Source organism: Equus asinus, chromosome 26, assembly GCF_041296235.1.
Source record: "Equus asinus isolate D_3611 breed Donkey chromosome 26, EquAss-T2T_v2, whole genome shotgun sequence".
Taxonomy (NCBI): domain Eukaryota; kingdom Metazoa; phylum Chordata; class Mammalia; order Perissodactyla; family Equidae; genus Equus; species Equus asinus.
In genome coordinates this window covers 18,982,412-19,001,194 of record NC_091815.1, presented here as the reverse complement: position 1 = coordinate 19,001,194, position 18,783 = coordinate 18,982,412, and the positions used below count along the sequence as shown (strand labels likewise).

Genomic DNA, 18,783 nt, shown 5'->3' with positions numbered 1-18,783 from the left:
CCACACGGACCCTAAAGCCACATGAATAATGTCACCATAAACAGAAGATCCGGCCCACACACAGGACAGGCAGTGGGAGCCCAGCTGAGAACCCCACAAGGCAGGGGGGCCTCAGCCCACCCCCAGGGCGCCCCTGATGGGCCCGCTGCCCCGTGGACGTGCACTGGCCTCCAGAATCAGCCCTCCAGCGCTTCCGTTGTCATAACTACCACCATGACCTTTCCAGGGTTTAAAAAAACAAAAGCCACCCAGTGGCCGTGCAGAAGGACGACAACCGTAGCAACAGTCCTGTCCTTGGACGCTGTTCCGCCCGGCGAAGAAGATTTCTCCCCTGCCCACTTAGCGACTTCGGACTTCGGGAAGATTAGCAGGGCATGTGTTAGGATCCCCCCGACCCTGCCCACGCTGGCAGTGAGGGCGGTGTTCTGAGTCACTGTGTCCTGAGCCGCCCCCCTCCACTGCCCTGAGACTGCAGGCCAAGCAGGGCTGACCGGTGAAGCAAGCCAGGCAGAAGGGGCCCCCATGGGAGCCATGGCCACTTTGGGACTGGCGTCTTGCCCTGCCTGCCGGCTCTCCCTGGCATGCCTCCTGGGCTGAGTGAGGGACTTGGCTCTGATCCCAGGTGACCCCTCCTGAAGATGCCTGGTGGGTGCATGGGGCCATGGTGGGGGAGGTGTGGGGTGCACGTGGAGGGAGAGGCTGTCCAGCCCCATGTGGAGTCCGTCCCGACACCCTAGCTCAGTCCTCAGTGGGCTCAGTGCTGGCCTAGGTGCAGTCCCGGCATCCCATACCCCACGTAATTCTGGGGCATCTCACACACAGATCTTGACTCCCTCCTTCTCCTCCCGGTCCCTCCAGTTCATTCCGGGCAGGGCAGAGTGGGAAAGGAGTCACCCCACACCTGAGCCCCGCTGTGGGCCCGCTCAGGGGTGACTCACGTCACAGGTGAATGAGCCCGACTGACCGCCCCTCCCAGGGGGACCTGGGGGAACAATCGGCTGCTGTGGAGACACAACCCAAAACTGGGGCTTCCTGGGGCCAGCGCAAGCATCGGAACCGCCAGCCCCACTCGGCCCCCCCCCCCAGGCCCAGACACAATGGGAGACCCAGTTTTCCAGCTGGACTGAAATTTCAGAAGGTGTTTTTTGTGTGGGCCTGATTAACCACGATGCCAGAGGAGCCCTGGGGCTGAGTCAGGGTGTCAGGCTGCCGCCAAAATCTGCTGGGTGTCGGCATTTCTTGAGGAAAGGTAGAAAACCATCAGAAAACACAAGAAAGGCAGACTATGACGTTAACTAGTGGCAAGAGGCCAGGAGGCAGAGTGAGCCAGGAAGGGCTTTGCCACCAGGGGCACCCGGGTTCGAGTCCTGGCTCAGGCCACTGACCCTCTGTGAGACTAAGCGGAAGATGATGGTTCCCCCTCCCAGGGTGACAGAAGAGGAACTGAAGGCACTGGAGACGGCGCCAGGCGTCCGACAGCTATCACGCGTTGCATGCACACTGAGGCTTAATTACACTGTCTCGTTTAAAAAATTATTGTCATACACGTGTGTGGAGCTCCGTGGTTTTCCAAACCATTTTGGCCCATTACTTCATTAGATGCACACAATGATCCTGTCTTCTATTTTTAGCTTGTTACTGTAGTTCCTTTAAAACATAAGCCGTGCTCTCATTGGATACGATTGTCCCAATTTCCCCCTCTGCTCTCCTTTTTAATTTCCCCACCCCTAGGAACCCTTAGCATAACAATTCTGGGACCATTTTCTATTAATATCAATTTTCAGATTACAGCGATATGATGTCTGTTTCCTAATTTAATTAGGTGATTCCTGTTATTAGTTCCTACATGCTCATTATTTTTCATTTAGCTTATTTTAACACACGAAAGGAAAGTGCGGCTCTGGCTGGAGACCGGCAGGGCGTCTTCTGCAGGGAGGAGGGAAAAGTTTCTCCCACCTGCAGGAGGGTGGAGAAACCGGAGAAATCGGGACCGCATCAGAGAAGCACATGCTGGGGAGCTGGGGCTGGGCTGCCCCTCGGAACGGTCCAGTCTCAGGCAAGAGAGGGTGGGGACAGAGAAAACCCCCACTGCAGAGATGGGCCCACAGTGAGTACGTCTGAGGTCAGGGCCTTCAGGGAGGGTGGCAGGGAGGGTCCTTCACAAAGCTCCACAACCAAAAGCAGAATCCAGAGAAGGCCCCAAAGCCAGCACCCCCAGGGCCCACCAAACCCCCTGGGGGCCGGGCCCCCACACTTGAGGGCTGCATGTTCTGACACCACGCTTCTTTCTGGCACTCATGGGTCGATTGCCATGTGGGGGCCCCACGTGGGCCCCTCCATCAGCACTGCCCTCCACAGAACTCCAGGGGGCACCCTTCACAGCACAGTGTAAGGCCACGCTGCCCTGGAATGAGCACGGAACACAGCGTGAGTGGCGCCCCCGAAATGTGCAGGGCCTGCCTCAGGGCTCCCACCCATCGAGGCGGGGCTTGGCCATCTGTGCCCCTGGGCTCTGGCCACCCCTGGTCGTCACCCCATCTCCAGCCCTCCAGTTGCTCACAATGAGCCCACAGGGTTCCTTCCCACTGCTGGCGCAGTGATGGCTGGACTGGCCCAGCTCACTGCCCACCCCGTGGCACCAGAAAGAACCCCCACAAAGCCGCTCTGGAGTTAACAGGGAACGCGGGGCAGGAAGCCCAAGGGCCGCGTTTGGAAGGAGAGCTATTCCATGCACCCCGACCCCTAGCCCTGACTTCAAGAGCCCAGTGCGTCCAGTGACAAGGAGAGGGCACTCCAGAGGACCGAAAACTCAGGGGGTGGTTGGACCCAGAGTAAAATTTTCTTTGCTGTGGCCACAGAAATGTGAGGCGAGGGAAGGCGAGGTGGCGCTGGCAAGGCTTCGGCGGTGCTGGTGAGAGTTTGAACACGCTGCAGGTGCATTGTTTAGAAACACCAGGTTGGAGAGTCCCAGCCCTCCTGATTTTGCAATGATATATTGCCAGCTACTTAACAGGATGGATCACTGCAATTACATGTCACTTCTGATATGCACAGTCACAACAAGGATGTGTCAGCCTCGAAAGGTTGGTAGGAAATATATATGATGTTCCGCAATGCCGTTCGAAAATGGTTTCGGGAAACAGACTCGAGAGGATTCTAATAAAACCCACCTGCCCGGGGAAAGCATATGGCTGCGTGGAAACTGAAGGGGCTGGCTGCCTGGCCCGGGAAGGAGTGTGGGCTCACGCAGCCCGGCTCCAGCAGGCCGCCCTGCACCCAGAGCCAGCCTGGCCCAACTGCCCAGAGGGGGCGGAGGAGGGACGGCCACTGGGCTTCCGTTTACCCCATCACCCTCACACGGGTGAGCTCTCAGCAGTCTCTCCTATGGCCTTGGCCCACCCAGGGCTTCTGGCCTAGTGGAGGGTCGCAGGGCTCCAGGGAGACACACCTGGACAAAGACAGTCATTATGGGAACAAGATAAGACTCGTCCTCAGCACTGGCACAGTGGTAACTACAGGAGAGTGAGGGCCACAGCTTCTCCAGCCATCACAGCCCTGCCTCCAGGGGACCAAAGCAGGAACCCTGGAATGGGTCAGGTGCCCGGGCATTGGAATTCTGGCTCTGTCGACTTGTAGCTGTGAGATACCCGGCAAGATGCTCAGCAGTGTTCTCTCTGGAGAGAGACCTCCAGCTCCACCAGAGTCTCCCCCAAGTCCACTCCACAGCTTCCGCTGGAGGTCGGCACCTGGTCACCTCTTGTGCGCTAGAGAAGGCAAACAAGCAACCCACAGCTCCCCTCCTCCAGGAAGCCCTCCAGGAAGTCCTCCAGACTCCTCCAGCCAGGATTCTGACCTCCGGTGTATGAGAGTTAACGAGTGAGTGTATGGCCTCTGAGCAGAGATGCAGGTGGAGGAGGGGTGGGGACTTCCTGCTTCTCTCGCCTATTCGTGAGGTCTGTGAGTCTGACACCATGGGTGAAGGAGTTAGAGAGCAACTCCACACACCCTGCCCAGCATCTCAGATGCCATCTGCCCAAAAAGGAACACACAGTCTCCAGCCCCCTCCCCCAGACTCCTCGGGTCTGGGGTGTCTGCCTCAGCGAGTGGTACGGGCGACCCCCATCTGCCAGAACCAAGATGGCCGCCTTCCTCACCCTCCCTCCCTGCCCCCAACCCCCTGATGCCCCTGAAGCCACCCCCTCTGGTCCTGCCTGACCCAGGCCTTGAGCATCACTCAACCCCCTCCCAGCTGCTCTATTTGTGCTGATTGTCTCCTCCCCTAATCCTGCCCCAGCTCCTGGAAATGCAGCCGCTAAGTCAACTTTCTAACGGCTGCTCCCCGCCCCTCAGAGTCCCCACAGCTCCGGGCGGCCTGCAGCAAAGGCTCACTCCCCGGCGATGCTCCTGGGGCTCGCGGTGCCAGGCCTGGCTGTGTCTGCAGCGGCGGTCACGCTGGATCCACCAGTCACACTCCAGCCCCTAATCCACTGAGAGTTCTCCCCACACCACACTCTCTCACACCTCAAACCTTGATCCACGCTCTGCCCAGCCTCCGCTCTGGGCCCAGACCAGCAACACCGAGCCCCACAGTGGTTGGGAGGGTGGGAGGCACAGTGGGTAACAGCCGGCTGCCTGAGGACAAACCCCAGCTCTGAAGCGCAAAGCCGTGTGGCCTTGGGCGCAGCTCTTATCCTCTTAGCTCAGTAGTCTTGTCTGTCAAGTGGTGTAACAGTACCCAACTCAAACGGTTTCGTAAGTATAAAATGAGGACAAAATACATGTGACGTGCTTGTGATAGCGCCTGGCACACGGAGAGCCCAAGAGTGCAGGTGGTGCCAGTAGTGTTGCTGCGCGCCCCCCTAGTGAAGGCTCAGCACCTGGGCTGTAAATAGGCATCCTCATTTACTATACAAATAATATGCATTAAAACAAGTAAAGTGCTTAGCCCACGACCTGGCACGCGGTAAATGCCAGATCAATGTTTGCTATTATTATTATCCTTGGACCCATGTGCCCTGGCAGGAATGCTGGGGGCAGGCTGCAGACCAAGAAGTCATCAGGGGCTGTCCAGTCCCTCTGTCCACACTAGGGGCCCCTGAGCAGGGAACCCAGCCATCACTGTGGCTGCCTTCCCTGCTCCACATCCCAGCACCACCACCCACAACCTCACAGCTTCGGGAAAGCAAAGAGCAACTCGCTGACACGTGGCATGGCCCTGCTTTAAGAAAACTCACTCTGTAAGAACCAAACATTGAGAAAAGAAAAAAAGAACTCCTTATAGTGTGCTAGTGACAGAGTCTGTATCACGAGGCCACACTTCTTTATATACCAACGAAAAAGCCAATCAACCCACCATTCCCTTTGGCTTCATGGGTCACTGACAACGACTCGCCTTGCCCCATTAAAACAAAATCCATCCCACTTAAAAGAATGAAGAAAGAATGATTAAGGTTAGAGGCTCTGGAGCCGGTCTGGCGGTGTGGTGATAAGTTCAGCACACTCCGCTTCAGTGGCCCAGGTTCATGGGTTCAGATCCCAGGCACAGAGCTGCACCACACATCAGCCATGCTGTGGCAGCAACCCACATGCAAAAGAGAGGAAGACTGACCACAGATGTTAGCTCAAGGTAAATCTTCCTCAGCAAAAAAAAAGTTAAGGGTTCTCATTGTGCAGCCCTGAATGAATGGCCGGGTGTGGGCACAGTCATCGTTGGCCAAGGGACATCACAGGAGGGCCAGGCAGAAGTGTGCCTCCTAATAGAATAACACAGAACCACACACGACTTCTTGCCAGAAAAGAAGGAAAAAACAAATCTATTGCTAAATTTACCTAATTTATAGGGAATATGAAGAACAGAAGACGATGTTAAACTTTAGCAAACAGGCACAATCAGCAAGAATCCCAAGTGTGGGAAACGCGACCTAGTTTCCTCCAATAAATGGCAAGAAAGAAACAAAGACAGAGAGGGACTCTCACAGATTGAAAGAGACTTGAAAGACTCCGTGAACGGCAAGGTGCAGGCCCTACCTGGATACTGGATACAGCAAAGCGGAAGCCAAGGTGTTTACAGCATTTATGAGACAAATTCAAATGCTGACTGGACGTTTGATGATACTAAAGAACTGTTAAATGTTAAAAAAAAAAGAGAATTCTTATCTTTTAAACTGAGAAATATAATGAAATATTTATGGCTGAATTGATATGATATCTGGTATACACTACAAAATCAGATAAGAGGGAAGTGGAAGGGGCTGGAAGGGGCCGGCCTGGGCTTGATGGGGGTGCGGGGTGATGAATGCACAGGGTTCATTGTACTATTCGAATCCACTTTTGGGTGTATCTCCAACTCTCCATCGTAAAGGTTTCATACAGAAAGGCAGCTCATAAAAATCCCGTTTGAGCCAGCCCTGGTGGTCTAGTGGTTAAGTTTGGCAGGCTTCGCTTCAGCGGCCTGAGTTTGGTTCCCAGGTGTGGAACCACACCACCCATCTGTGAGTAGCCATGCTGTTGCAGTGGCTCACATAGAAGAGCTAGAAGCACATACAACTAGAATATACAACTATGTACCGAGGCTTTGGGAAAGTAAAAAAAAGAGGAAGATTGGCAACAGATGTTAGCTCTGGGTGAATCTTCCCAAGGTAAAAAAAAAAAAAAAAAAAACCCCGTTTGCTCAACCACACATATGGAATCACCTTCTGCAGCCCCCAAAACAAGTTCACGGGGATATTATTCCCAATCTTGGCTGGGTCTCCCCGTTTTCCACCTGGGGAAGTGTCAAGTCTGTCTCCCGGGTCAAGAAGTGAGTTCCCTGAAGCCGCAGGGTCTGGCAACACTGGACACCGGAAAATAGCTGGATAGGTGAATTCTCTGATACACAAGAAAATCTAATCTTAGAATGAAGGTAGCTTAACCAGCAGCAATTCACGTTTCAAAAAGTTTAATTTAAAATATAGAAAACATTTTTAAAAACATGGCTTGATTTATGAAAGTTGGCAACCCCATAAGATTCCAACTAACGCACGACCCAGGTGAGGTTTGCTGACTGGCCCGCACGAAGTTCAGGGGCTTTGACACCTGGTAGCTGCATGGGAGAAATCTGAACGACACCGGACTCAGAGGGACCACAGGCAACTAAAGGCTCCCACCCACCTTCTCCAGCTCCTTTCTGGATCTTTACCTGCCCATCCTCTTCCTCTCACCTTGGTCAGTGCCACCAACAGCGGATCCCAGACAGTCCGTTCCCAGAAAAGTTTCTGCCGCTGTGAAAGCCAGAGATGCCGGCGAGGAATTTCTTCTGTAGATGGGCCCCCAGAGGCCTCGCCCGATCCGGATGGCAGGGCAGCCTCCGGCATCTGCACCTCCCACGGTAGAAGTCCACAGGGAGAAGACTTGTCCGGGGCCCTTGGGGCCACCCACCCATGCAACTGGAGACATGCACTTTGTAAGCACTGGTTTCCAACAGATAAATGTAATCAAGTTTTATATGCTCAGAGAAGCCAACAGGATGGGATTGTTTCACTTGAAAGATCAGAAGAAAATTGTAACTAATGTTGTGGAAAATTACTTTGATATTGCTTTCTTGGTACCGAATCACAATTAGGCTGCTGTGAGAAGTACAGGGAAAGAATAAATGAATAGTAACAAATCAACACAAACAGCCTGAGTCAGGAACACTTTGCCCAGGGAAAGTAACATAAGCATTACTTAAAGTTTATGACTACGTTTGATGCGATTTACATACAACGTCAAGGTTGCCCGTCACCTGGCACGAGGTGAGCGTGGTCCAGCTCCATTCACAGCCAGAAGAACATGGCATAAACCCCAGGTGTGCTGCCTGTCTGGGTCTGCCCCCGCGCTGCTACAGGGGATGCTAGCCTCGGCTTCGGCCCATTCTACATGACCGGCCAGCCCAAGGCTCTGCGCCCCTCTCCTAGCTCGCCACTCCACCCGAGAATCCCAGCCGTCCTGCCAGCCCCCGCCCACTGGTCATTGAGGAGATCCGCACGTGGGTGCACTGGGGCTGCTGTAAAGGGCAAGGCTGGCCACTGTGAGGGGCAGGAATCCACTGCCCACAGAAGACACGAGGAGCAAGTGCTCTGCTTTGCCAGCTGCCACCAGACCCCACCCCCACCCAGGAATATCGCATCTGCCCCTGGAGCATACCATGGATGGGCGCATGGCCCCCACCCCAGGTGGACCTCACAGACGCACTCACACCTTCTCTCCCAGTCTCTGTCCCACAGAACAGAGACACCAGACATGAGGACCCCCTGCCCATGTGTGCGCCCAACCACACACACACCAAGGATGCACGAGTCACCCCAAGGTGTGTTGGAAGGCCCTTTCTCAGGAGCTCACTTCCGCACAGACAACACACCACTGCAGGGAGCAACTCTCAGTCTGCTTGACGGCACTGCCCTGTGGGGCCGGCTTCAGCTGACACGGTGTCATCAGCCATTCTAAGGCTCAGGTGAGGCTGCAAAGTCCAGGCAGAGAAGCCAGCTCGGTCACGCATCCTTGCTTCTTCAGAAGCAGCGGAACAGCCAGACCCATTTTAACAGCTACCACCTGTGAAGGTCCAGCCCAGGCATGAGTCTGCACTGATGACTCGTCACCATCTCGGGGGGCCTACTGCCTTGACTACCTCTCACTGACTCTCCGATGGAAGAATCAGCCTCCCAACCAGGGCCTCTGAGGCCCAACCCTAGTCTCCTCGAGCTCCTGCCTTTCCACCTGCTGCCATGTGCCCTCAGCCTGCACTTGGAGCTGCCCTGAGAGAGTGAGGCACAGAACTGAGGCGGGGCTGGGGGAGCAGGCTGCAGGCTGAGGACCCTGGGCCCCACTGAGTGCCAGATACCCCTGTGCCATGCCCTGCCCTCCTGTGCCATGGGCTGCAGACAGGGACGGGCAAGAATCCTCTGCCTAACCCCTAGCCCCCCTTCTTCACAGACACCACCCCCCCCCAACAGAGCCCCAGGACCACTGCTGAGAGATGCTGGTGCGGTGCAACAGTGCTTTCCTCTCACTCCAAGCAGAGCAATGCCTGGCCGCGGCCCCGGGCTTGCTGCCCTCCAAACCTGCTGTGCCCTCTGGGGCCAGGCTGTGTCCCAGCAGCAGGCACCTTGCCCGAGCTCCCCTCTCCACATTCCGTCTGCCCTGAGGCTCCAGAACCACCCGTCCTGCTCTCCCCTCACTGCCCTCCCACCTGGCCCCAGCAGACCTCTGTGACTCAGGACAGATGCGCCCCTGCCGTGGGTCACGGGGTGGGATGGGAGGCAGCAGGAGCAGTCTTGGCTTCACAAAGCTTGGAGGTACCCTGACCCCCTCTGCCGAGGCCAAGAGGCTGGATTCGAGGGGTCCTGAGGGCTAGGTAGAGAAAGAGAGTCCCCCTCAGGGGGCACAGCCTCAGGGAAAAGTCATTCACCCTCTGACATTCTAGACCATGTGGAAAAGGCCCCAAGAGGTGGCAGAATCTTCTTTAAATCTGAGTTTCACCAAAAGCAACAACTGGCTGAGAGATGGGCAAGCCCGGCCATCATTCCCAAGAGGAATGCACCAGCCAGAGGCCAGAGGCCAGAACCCTGAGGCTGAGGCTGACATCAGACACAGCGTTCCCACACTGAGGCTGATGACTGCCAGGAGTGGGCCAGGACCCCTCCTCTGCCAGCCGGGCATCTCAGCACAGACTCGGACCAGAGCAGCCAAGGCCCGCATGTCGGGCAGGGAGGCGGGGCCAAGAGCACGGGCTCACCTGGCACCTGCTGGGGGGCGAGCTCCGAGGGGTCCTGCAGGCTGATGAAGAGGAGGAGGCCCGCGGCTCCGAACAGCAGGATGGATGAGAACATGCAGGCCAGCCGCATTGTTCCGGCTCGCGAGGTCATCCGGGGCTCGCTCCGGGGTCACCTCTCGGGTGTGGGAGGCATGTTCTTCCCTCATCGTCCACACCAGGCGTCCATCAGGCCACGGTCTACAGGGCAGAGGGGGAGAAAGATGGTCCATCACCGAGGCACAGGCCGTCCGGGGAGGCTGAGATCCCAGTCAGTGCGCGGGACCAAGCGTGATCCCTGGATCCCTCTGCCCTTCAGAACTTACTCAGGTGTCTCCCTCCACCTAGTCAAGGCCAAGGAGGCTGAGTGAAGTCGGGGCACCACCTGTGGCTGGGACATCAGCTTCCTGCCAGGGTCTTCTGTAGTGGCACCCCCAGAAAAACCATGGAGAGACTCTGGCCTCTGCCAGGGGGAGCCCAGGGCGGAGCCCCAGACCCGCAGCCGGTGACAGCAGCCACCTCCTGCACTGTCCAGGCTCTCTGAGCCTCCAAATAGGCATGTGTGATCCTACGGCGGGGGGTGTCTGGGGACAGGCAGGCATCCTGGTCCTTGTCCCTAACAACTGGCCCAGTGGACACAGATGCCCTCGGATCTCTGCCCTGGCTCCTCTCTAAGGGATGCTGGGGACAAGAGTCTCCACAGAACAGGGGCTTTAAGAAGGAGCCTGCCGGGCCCAGAGGATCAGGGACAGACTGACTCCCCCACCTGGCCACACCCACACACCAGCCAGAGCTGTCCCTCCCTGACAGACTGATGGATGGGCTGGCTGGATCAAGGCCCCACTGGATAGTCACACCAGCAGGAGCTGAAGCTCTGGCCTGTCACGGTTGTCCCCACTCTCGAGGCCCTTGGGGGTGGGGCTGAAGCAGGGCAGCCAGACCCACATCTGACAGATCCTAGGCTCATAGGCTCAGAGGCTGGAGCCAACGTCGCTCATGTGTCTGTGCACTCTGCTCATCTGCTCTGGCCACTGCAGACCCAGAGCAGCCCATGTGACTTGCCCCTTTACCCCGGTTCCTCCTGAAGGGGGAGAAATCCCAAATACCAATCCCAGTGACCCCAAACGGGCCAGGCTGTGGGTCAAGATGGGGGCATGCCAAGGCCATCTGCTCAAAGAAAGGATGTAAGTTCCTGCCGTGAGGCCGGGCACGGTGGACTGGCATGGGTGCTGAGGAAGAACTGGCACAGGGAGCCGTGCTACAGGGACAGGGATCCCAGGACCTACCCTGTGAAGAAGGGTCACTCTGTCCCCTTACTTTCACCCATTCTTACCTGCCCGGGGCCCAGGGACACCCCCCTCCTTCCACCCAAGGACCTGGCAAGGAGCTTCCCCCATGGCATGGGGCAGTGCCCGAGGGAGATGAGGCCAGGTGGGCAATCCCAGCAGCCTATAAGACCACAACTGGGTGGTTGGTCAGGCCCCAGACCAGACGTGCTTGGTACAAGGATGATTCCCTGCCCGGGGTCTCCTCGGGCACTGGACTTTCGTCAGGGGACCCATCCCTGACTCGGCGCCCAGGTGCTGGGGGAGGAGGCCCCAGCTATTGTCCCTCTGCATCCAGCCTGTGTGGCACGAGGCAGGAAGGGATAGGAAGAGAAGGCCCTCCCTCCCCTGCCAGACAAAAATTACCCAGGACGAGACCGTTCTCAGCAAAGCTCTGGGGCTGAGGAGCGTTAAATTGCAGGTTTGGGTTTCTCCCTCTGCAGTCTCTGTAATTATTTTTTCACTCAGTTAACTTTAATTAACCTGCCCCAGGCCTCTGTGCACGGGAAACGCGCCTGAACGCCAGCTCTCGGGGCCGTGCTGCACAGGTGGTTCCCACGACTGCCCAGCCTTTACACCCGAGATGCTGAGCTGAGCCGGCTCGGCCCTGTCTCTGGAGCTGGCTCCAGGGTTTCAGCTGGCCCCGACCTCACTGCAATGGTCCCCGCCCCAGAGAAAGACCGCTGCTTCCTGCCATCACCAGAGACAATGCTGCCCCGGGCTTGCAGTGGGTGAAAACGGCAGCCACATGTCCCCAAAGGCTCAGATCCTGAAGACCCTCACGAGGGATGGTGGCCTCTCCCTCCATGGCTGCCCTGGGTGGGACAGTCCTGGGAGCCTGGCTCATCGACCTGCGAAGACATGGATGTGTCAGTACAGGCCCCAGGCTCTGCTGAAGGACAAGGCCACTCCCAAGGCTGCATGCAGCACGCCCCTCGGTCTTCCAAGCTGGTCCCTCAGTGATGACAGCACGGCGTGCAGGACCAGCCTCCAGGTCCAGGGGGATATGAGCCATGATGGGGGAGGCAGACCTGTTCTCTCCCACCCTCACTCTGCTCCTTCCCCCCAAGTAGTTGGCTTAACCCCTTGGGGTGCCCAGGCAGTCATGGGAAGAGTGGGAGTGACATTACATACACTGATGCAACGGGGACAAGACCTTTAGGCGCAAAGCAGGAGAAGCAGCTCAAGGCCTTTCTGAAGCAGACACGTGTGCACTGACACGTAGGCACACGCATGCCCGGGCGCAACGCACGTGGTGAGTGCCTGCACACGCACCCCACTGACAGTCCCTGGCCAGGCCCCAGCTGTAGGGAAACCACCACAAAGCCCTGATTGTGCTGGCCGTGGTGCTGGCACACTTCCTGCAGCCACCCCGGCCTCCCAGGTCAGACACGAGGCCAGGAGGCCAATCTGATCCCGGGTGGCCTCTGACATCAGGACATTTCGTAAGCAGGGAGAGAGGACGACCATGTGCCCATCCATGGCTGGGGGGCAGAGAACAATGCCCCAGCACCTGCACCTTCACTGTGGCAAGAACATTAACCATTCGAGTGTCTCATTTCAGAGACCCTCCCCTTGGTTCGCCCCCAAGAGACACCAGTCCCCTCTCCATGCCCAGGCAAGCTGGAGCTGGAGCTGCACACGGTTTCCCCACCCAGCCCCTAGGCATCAGACTCCAGCCTCCCCACCAGAATCCTCCTCTCAGTGTTTGCTCTCATTGGAGACCATCTGACAGCTAACTCCCTGCTCTGTGTAAACCAGAATCAAAAGGTTGGCGTGCCTCCCCTCCTGGGGGGCTGGTTTGCAGTCTGACTGGGTCTTCAACACCCCAGGAGGGGGCCAATATCACAGAATCTGCAGGAACCTCCTTCCTTTAAAGGTGGGGGGTAGATGGGAGGTTGCCAACAGACCACCAGACACTTCAGAGGTGTGCACATGACCCCCTATTGTTCCCTTGAGGGTCCTTGTCTTCAAACTCACACGTTATTTTCAAGGTATTGGGGAGATGCTGCTCCAAAGGCTGTTCGTCTCCTTCACCTGAGAGTCAAGTTGCTGCCTAGGGAGTGGATGCTACCATCTGTCACAGACCGGGGCCAGCCTGCCTGGGGCCCCATAAACACATTCCCAGGCCTCTGCTCCCACCTGGGACTGTGGCATGCCCCCCACACTGCACCACTCTTGGCTCCAATGACGAGTGGAAAGCCCTCCCCTACCTCCTGTCTTCCTCTCAAGACCAACAGACAATAAGAAAATTCAAATTACTGAGTGGGCAGCTGGGGAGGGGTCAGGAGAGAAAAAAAAGCAGCCCACTGAGGGGCTGGCCCCGTGGCCAAGTGGTTAAGTTCGCGCGCTCCGCTGCAGGCGGCCCAGTGTTTCGTTGGTTCGAATCCTGGGCGCGGACATGGCACTGCTCATCAAACCACGCTGAGGCAGCGTCCCACATGCCACAACTAGAAGAACCCACAACGAAGAATACACAACTATGTACCGGGGGGGCTTTGGGGAGAAAAAGGAAAAAATAAAATCTTTAAAAAAAAAAAAAAAAAAAAGCAGCCCACTGAGTTTCCAGAAGGTCCTGTCCTGCTCACTCACAGCTCCTAGTCCTCCCAGGGGCTTCTCTCCCTGAGGCCTGAATTGCGTCACCAATTTTTACTGTAAGAAAGAAAAATCCAATTAATCTTGTAAATACCTCCTGGGACACAGGGCAGGGCCAAGGATTCCTCCCATTTCCTTATTTATCTGATTTAAAAATTTGTCTCTTCGGAAAATTCACTTCAGGGCACAAGCAAGGACGTGGGAATCCAGCCAAAACACACGCACCTCCAGTGGCGACAGGCCGGCAGGCGACCGACGGACGGCTCCAAGGACACGCTTGGCTGCGGCTGCTCCAAGGCCTGGACGCTCCCCTCAGTCACCCAGAGGACCCCCTCTGGCTGTGAGGACCCGCCCCTGCACCCCACTGGAGGCAGCAGGAGGCATCCGGCCATGCGCCCATGGTGTACCCACTTGGTGTGTGGATCCTGGACCCGGGAAAGTTCTCTGTCCAGTCAGTCTCCTCCTCGCACGGGCGGGAGCGAACAATGACGTCCCTCCCGGCTGAGGGCTCCAGGAGAAGCTGCTCATCGGGAGAGAGGCTGCTATGGCAACTTGAGGAGAATGGAGCCAGGCACTGCCGTCACCTTGAATCCGGCACCGAGCTTTCTGCCGTGGCGGCAGAGGGGGCCACGCCCCCGGCAATGCCCCCGCCAAGGCTGGCGCCAGGGCTCACCTCCCAGCTTCCCTCCTCAGCCTCCTGGCCTCAGTAACTCATTTGCTCCTCGCCGAATCGGAGCACACAGCCCAGTCCCCCGAGAACACCATCTCCATCTGTTTTGTCAGACAAGTTCTTCCGTGTGTGTGTGGCTCCTGCTTACTTCTGAGATGGGGTTCTTCTTGATTTCAGCTCATTAAAATCCTGCAGCTAATTAAAACCTCTCTAACGGTGGCAGCGGCGGCAGCAGCAGACTCTGGGACGAGTCCATCCAGTTTTTCTGCGTAGGCACAAAGTTGCAATGTTCTGTGAGGATGACGAATGGCTGCACGCGCTCAGACTCTGAGCGAGCGGGGCTGCGGGCTCTGACCTGCTCCTGGCCCGCCGCTGACCCACAGAGCGCTGACCGTGGTCCTGAAATGCCCAGGGCCAGCCTCAGCAAACGGGCCGCATGGCTGACCCCACTCCTGGGGAGGCAATTTGCCTGCCATTGACCTCCCTATTACAAGGAAGGGATTTCCTCCAATCCCCCCATGCTCTCTGCAGGTGGGGAGAAAGGGGGCCCTAAAGGTGGAAGCTGAGGCGTAAATCAGCCTCAAATAGCCCCAAACTTTGTCCCTACAACCCCTCTAGGAACACGACAGCCCAGCTTCCCACCATTGCTTACATGAAGAGGCTGAGGAGAAGCCTGCAAGCACACGGCTACAGAAAAGGGTCCTGAGAGCTGGCCAAGGTGCCACAGGCTGCAGGGCCCCGACTGCTGTTAGGGGCAGAACCATACCATGGACACTATCTCTGCCCGATATTTCTTACATTTTCAGGGCATTTTATCCCAACAGGACTGGGTAGGGCACAGTAATTCTGCAGGTAGAGAAAACAAGTCCCCCCCCCACCCCCGCCCTGGAAGAGTGGACTGGGGACTCATTACCCCCAATTTTGTGACCATGTGTGCCTCAGTTATGGCCCTTCCCCCGCTGCGTGGGGTGCGTTCCACGCCTGTCTCAGACTCTCAGAGCCCCAGCAACAGCGTCGGGGCTTCTCCTCTTCTTTGTATTCCCGGCACTTAGCACACTGCCTGGCACAGGGAAGGGGATCAATAACCCCCACTGCATGTTGAACGAGCGCGAGTTAATAGATGGAGGTGTTCGGGCCATCTGCAGAGAGGTGCTTCATGAACCTGGAATTTTAAAAAGGTCATTTCTGTTTCAGGGAGCCGTGGGTTTGCTTTGATCAGATCTGGGTTAGAATCAGGTCTGAAGAGTATGAGAGAAGAGGCAGAGGGAAGTGAACTCAACCAGCGAGCCCAATGGAACCTGACACTCCCCAGGACCCAAGGATGCTCACCCCCAGGCTGCCGCTTCGTATCCTGGTGTTGGTAGGCCAGATTTCAAGTCATGGGGCTTGAAGACTAATACACTTGTAGAAGTAAATGTTGACTCTATCTCTATATATACATGTATATTAACATGCATAATATATGCACCAACAATATACAAGTCACTTAGATGCCATAAAATGGAATATTCCCAAATACATAGTATGATGCTAGGAAACTCCCAGACAAGATTACAGTTTGAAGGTGTTGATCAAAATTCAATGAAAGCAACACAGGCCACAACATGGATGAACCTTGAAGACATGATGCTACGTGAAACAAGCCAGCCACAAGAGGACAAATACTGTATGATTCCATGTAGTCAAATTCAGAGGCAGAAAGCAGCATAGTGGTTACCAGGGCTATGGAGGAGGGAGGAACAGGGAATTATAAATTAATGGATACAGAGTTTCAGCTGGGGAAGATGAAAAAGTTCTGGAGATGGATGGTGGTGATGGTTGCACAACAATGTGAATGCACTTAATGCCTCTGAACTTAAAAATGGTTAAAATGGTAAAGTTTATATTATGTATATTTTATCACAAGAAAAAAAATTCAATAGGGGCCAGCCCCGTGGGCGAGTGGTTAAGTTCGTGCCCTCCGCTTTGGTGGCCCAAGTTTTCACCAGTTCGGATCCTGGACCTGGACATGGCACTGCCCATCAGGCCATGCTGAGGCGGCATCCCACATAGCACAACCAGAAGGACATACAACTATGTACTGGGGGGCTTTGGGGAGAAGAAGAAGAAAAAAAAGAAGAAGATTGGCAACAGATGTTAGCTCAGGTGCCAATCTTTAAAAAAAAATCAATGAAAGCAAACTAAAGGTTGATGCGGAGCAGAAATCACTCTCTATCTATTAGTTTCATTCATCTCACAGGTGACTGTGTGTGGGCCCAGGAGCCAATGAGGACCAGAGCGGTCCAGTTCATGCCTACGTGAAACATGACAGGACATGGGGGAGCTGGATTTGTGGCCCCAGACAGCCTGAACAAAGCAGCTGGACATCACAGGATGGACATGAAGGTGGGAGTGGGGAGCCCAGGTTCCTGGCTTGGCTGTCACTCTGATCAGCTGGGTGACCCCCAGGACTTGACTTTCCTCATCTCAGAATCAGTCTCCATCCAGAATACCCACTGTAGACGAGTTCCCACATCTCCTGAGCTCCGGTGTGAGATAAATGTCTTCGAGAGCAGAAAGGTACCTTGTGAATTTCATTTGCAGGAGGCCGCTTTCTGGCAGGGTGCGTGGACCTCTGCCAAGGGTGTCCCTCACCCACACCTGCCACTTGTCCTTTGCCAGAAGTCTGGGTCACTGTTGGGCCCCTATGGACCAAAGCTGCCAAGCTGTTTCCCTTCAAGACAACTCTGTCCTCGTGGAGGGAACAAAGGCCCCAGATGCGAGTGACAAATTGGAAATTGTGTTCTCAGGTTCCTTCCGATCAACAGAGCCATACTCCCCTGAGGTCTGCCCGGCAGAGGTGAGCCCCACCTGGAGCCACACCCTACCGAGGTGACTACTGCTCTTTGTTTGAACCTAGACGCTGAGTCCAGCTGGGGCATTCAATGATAGAAATCATTCTGAGGCAGAAATCAAAACAAGGCCAATGATGGGATCCCACTGTATCTATAGTCACCTTTGTCACTTACAAACCTTTAATTTTTAAAGAATTTAAAAGGGCAACATGAGGGATACTTGTGGTGATGGAAATGTTCTCTATCTTGACTGTACCAACGTCAATATTCTCATTGTGATATTGTACTATAGTTTGAAGATGTTACCATCAGGGGAAACAGGATAAAAGGTACACTAGATTTCTCTGTATTATTTCTTATAACTATATGTGAATCTATAGTTACTTCAAAATAAAAAGTTTAATTTTTTAAAAAATCAAGAACTGGGGCTGGCCCCGTGGCCGAGTGGTTAAGTTTGTGCGCTCCGCTGCAGGCGGCCCAGTGTTTCGTTGGTTCGAATCCTGGGCACGGACATGGCACTGCTCGTCAGACCACGCTGAGGCAGCGTCCCACATGCCACAACTAGAAGGACCCACAACGAAGAATATACAACTATGTACTGGGGGGGGCTTTGGGGAGAAAAAGGAAAAAAATAAAATCTTTAAAAAAAAATCAAGAACTTAAAAATAAAAGTTACTGGCCTTTCAGCTCATGCATAATGGAAGCAAATTCTAATGTTGTGCACGTAAATAATAGATAACCATTTTCATGGATCAGCGCCATCCTCTGTTACATAAGAAACATTTTAAAGTTAAGGGACTATGCCTTTAATAGGAAAATCTGATGTGTTAGCAACTACTGGTTGATCTTTGTGCATTTTTCAATTGCAAATTGCACTTTAAAAATGCATACAATTATTAATATTGATTGGAACTAAAACAATATTGAGTTTCAATATATTTCCAGCTTTTTTATGAATTACCCTGTGGATATGTGGTGATTATGATAAAAGAGTATTTGCATGCTCAATTTCTTTTCAGTGAGGAACCTTGAGGAAGGCTGACATGAACCACAGATAATGAACTTCACAGGGACAAGGCTGGCTCCAGAGTCCTCGGCTAGGCCTTCAAACTCAGCAGCTGGCACAGAATTTCAGGGCCACTTTCTCCTGTGGGCTTTATCCAAACCAATACTACAGAGCACAGGTAATGAACACCTGCTCAAGGCCTGGAATGAGACTGGGAAGGAGATGCTGAGATGGAGTTTGGGGGGCAAGATGTTTATTAAGGATCAACACCTGTGAAAGGAAAAAGGAGGAAGCTGAAGTGGGCAGAAGTCGAACAGAGATGCATGTCCAACCAAGCCTGGACAGGGAGCTCTGGAGTGGGTGTCACCTGTTGGAGTGCCCTGCAGCAGGCAGAAGGCTGCACCTTCACGCCTCACCTCACTCAGAAGCTGGATGTGGGTTGTGTAGAGAAGGGCATGACCTTGGATGAGGCGGATCCCTGAACAGCTGAGGGCTGGCTGCTGAGCACACATCCCGTGGGCAGTCAGCGAGTGTTTCCTGGAAGGGGATTTGGACAGCATAGCTCCAAGTCCACCACTCTGCTTTAC

At 54.9% G+C, this 18,783-nt stretch overlaps 1 protein-coding gene across 4 annotated transcripts in view; it reads right to left on the bottom strand.

The window, feature by feature from the left end:
* The window catches only part of CHST8 (carbohydrate sulfotransferase 8), a 113,976-nt gene that overhangs the window by 52,751 nt on the left and 42,442 nt on the right, over positions 1–18,783 (bottom strand). Inside the window, exons 1-3 of one of the 4 annotated variants that reach the window (XM_070498755.1) lie at positions 13,912–14,147; positions 9,752–9,967; positions 7,200–7,424 (exon numbers count right to left, since the gene is read on the bottom strand). In XM_070498755.1, coding sequence (XP_070354856.1) covers positions 7,200–7,424; positions 9,752–9,881 — 355 coding nt within the window. In that variant the 5' untranslated portion in view covers positions 9,882–9,967; positions 13,912–14,147. Of the gene's footprint in view, positions 1–7,199; positions 7,425–9,751; positions 9,968–13,911; positions 14,364–18,783 lie in introns of those variants that run through there. The other 3 variants (XM_070498754.1, XM_014838165.3, XM_014838166.3) reach the window with 3 other exon arrangements.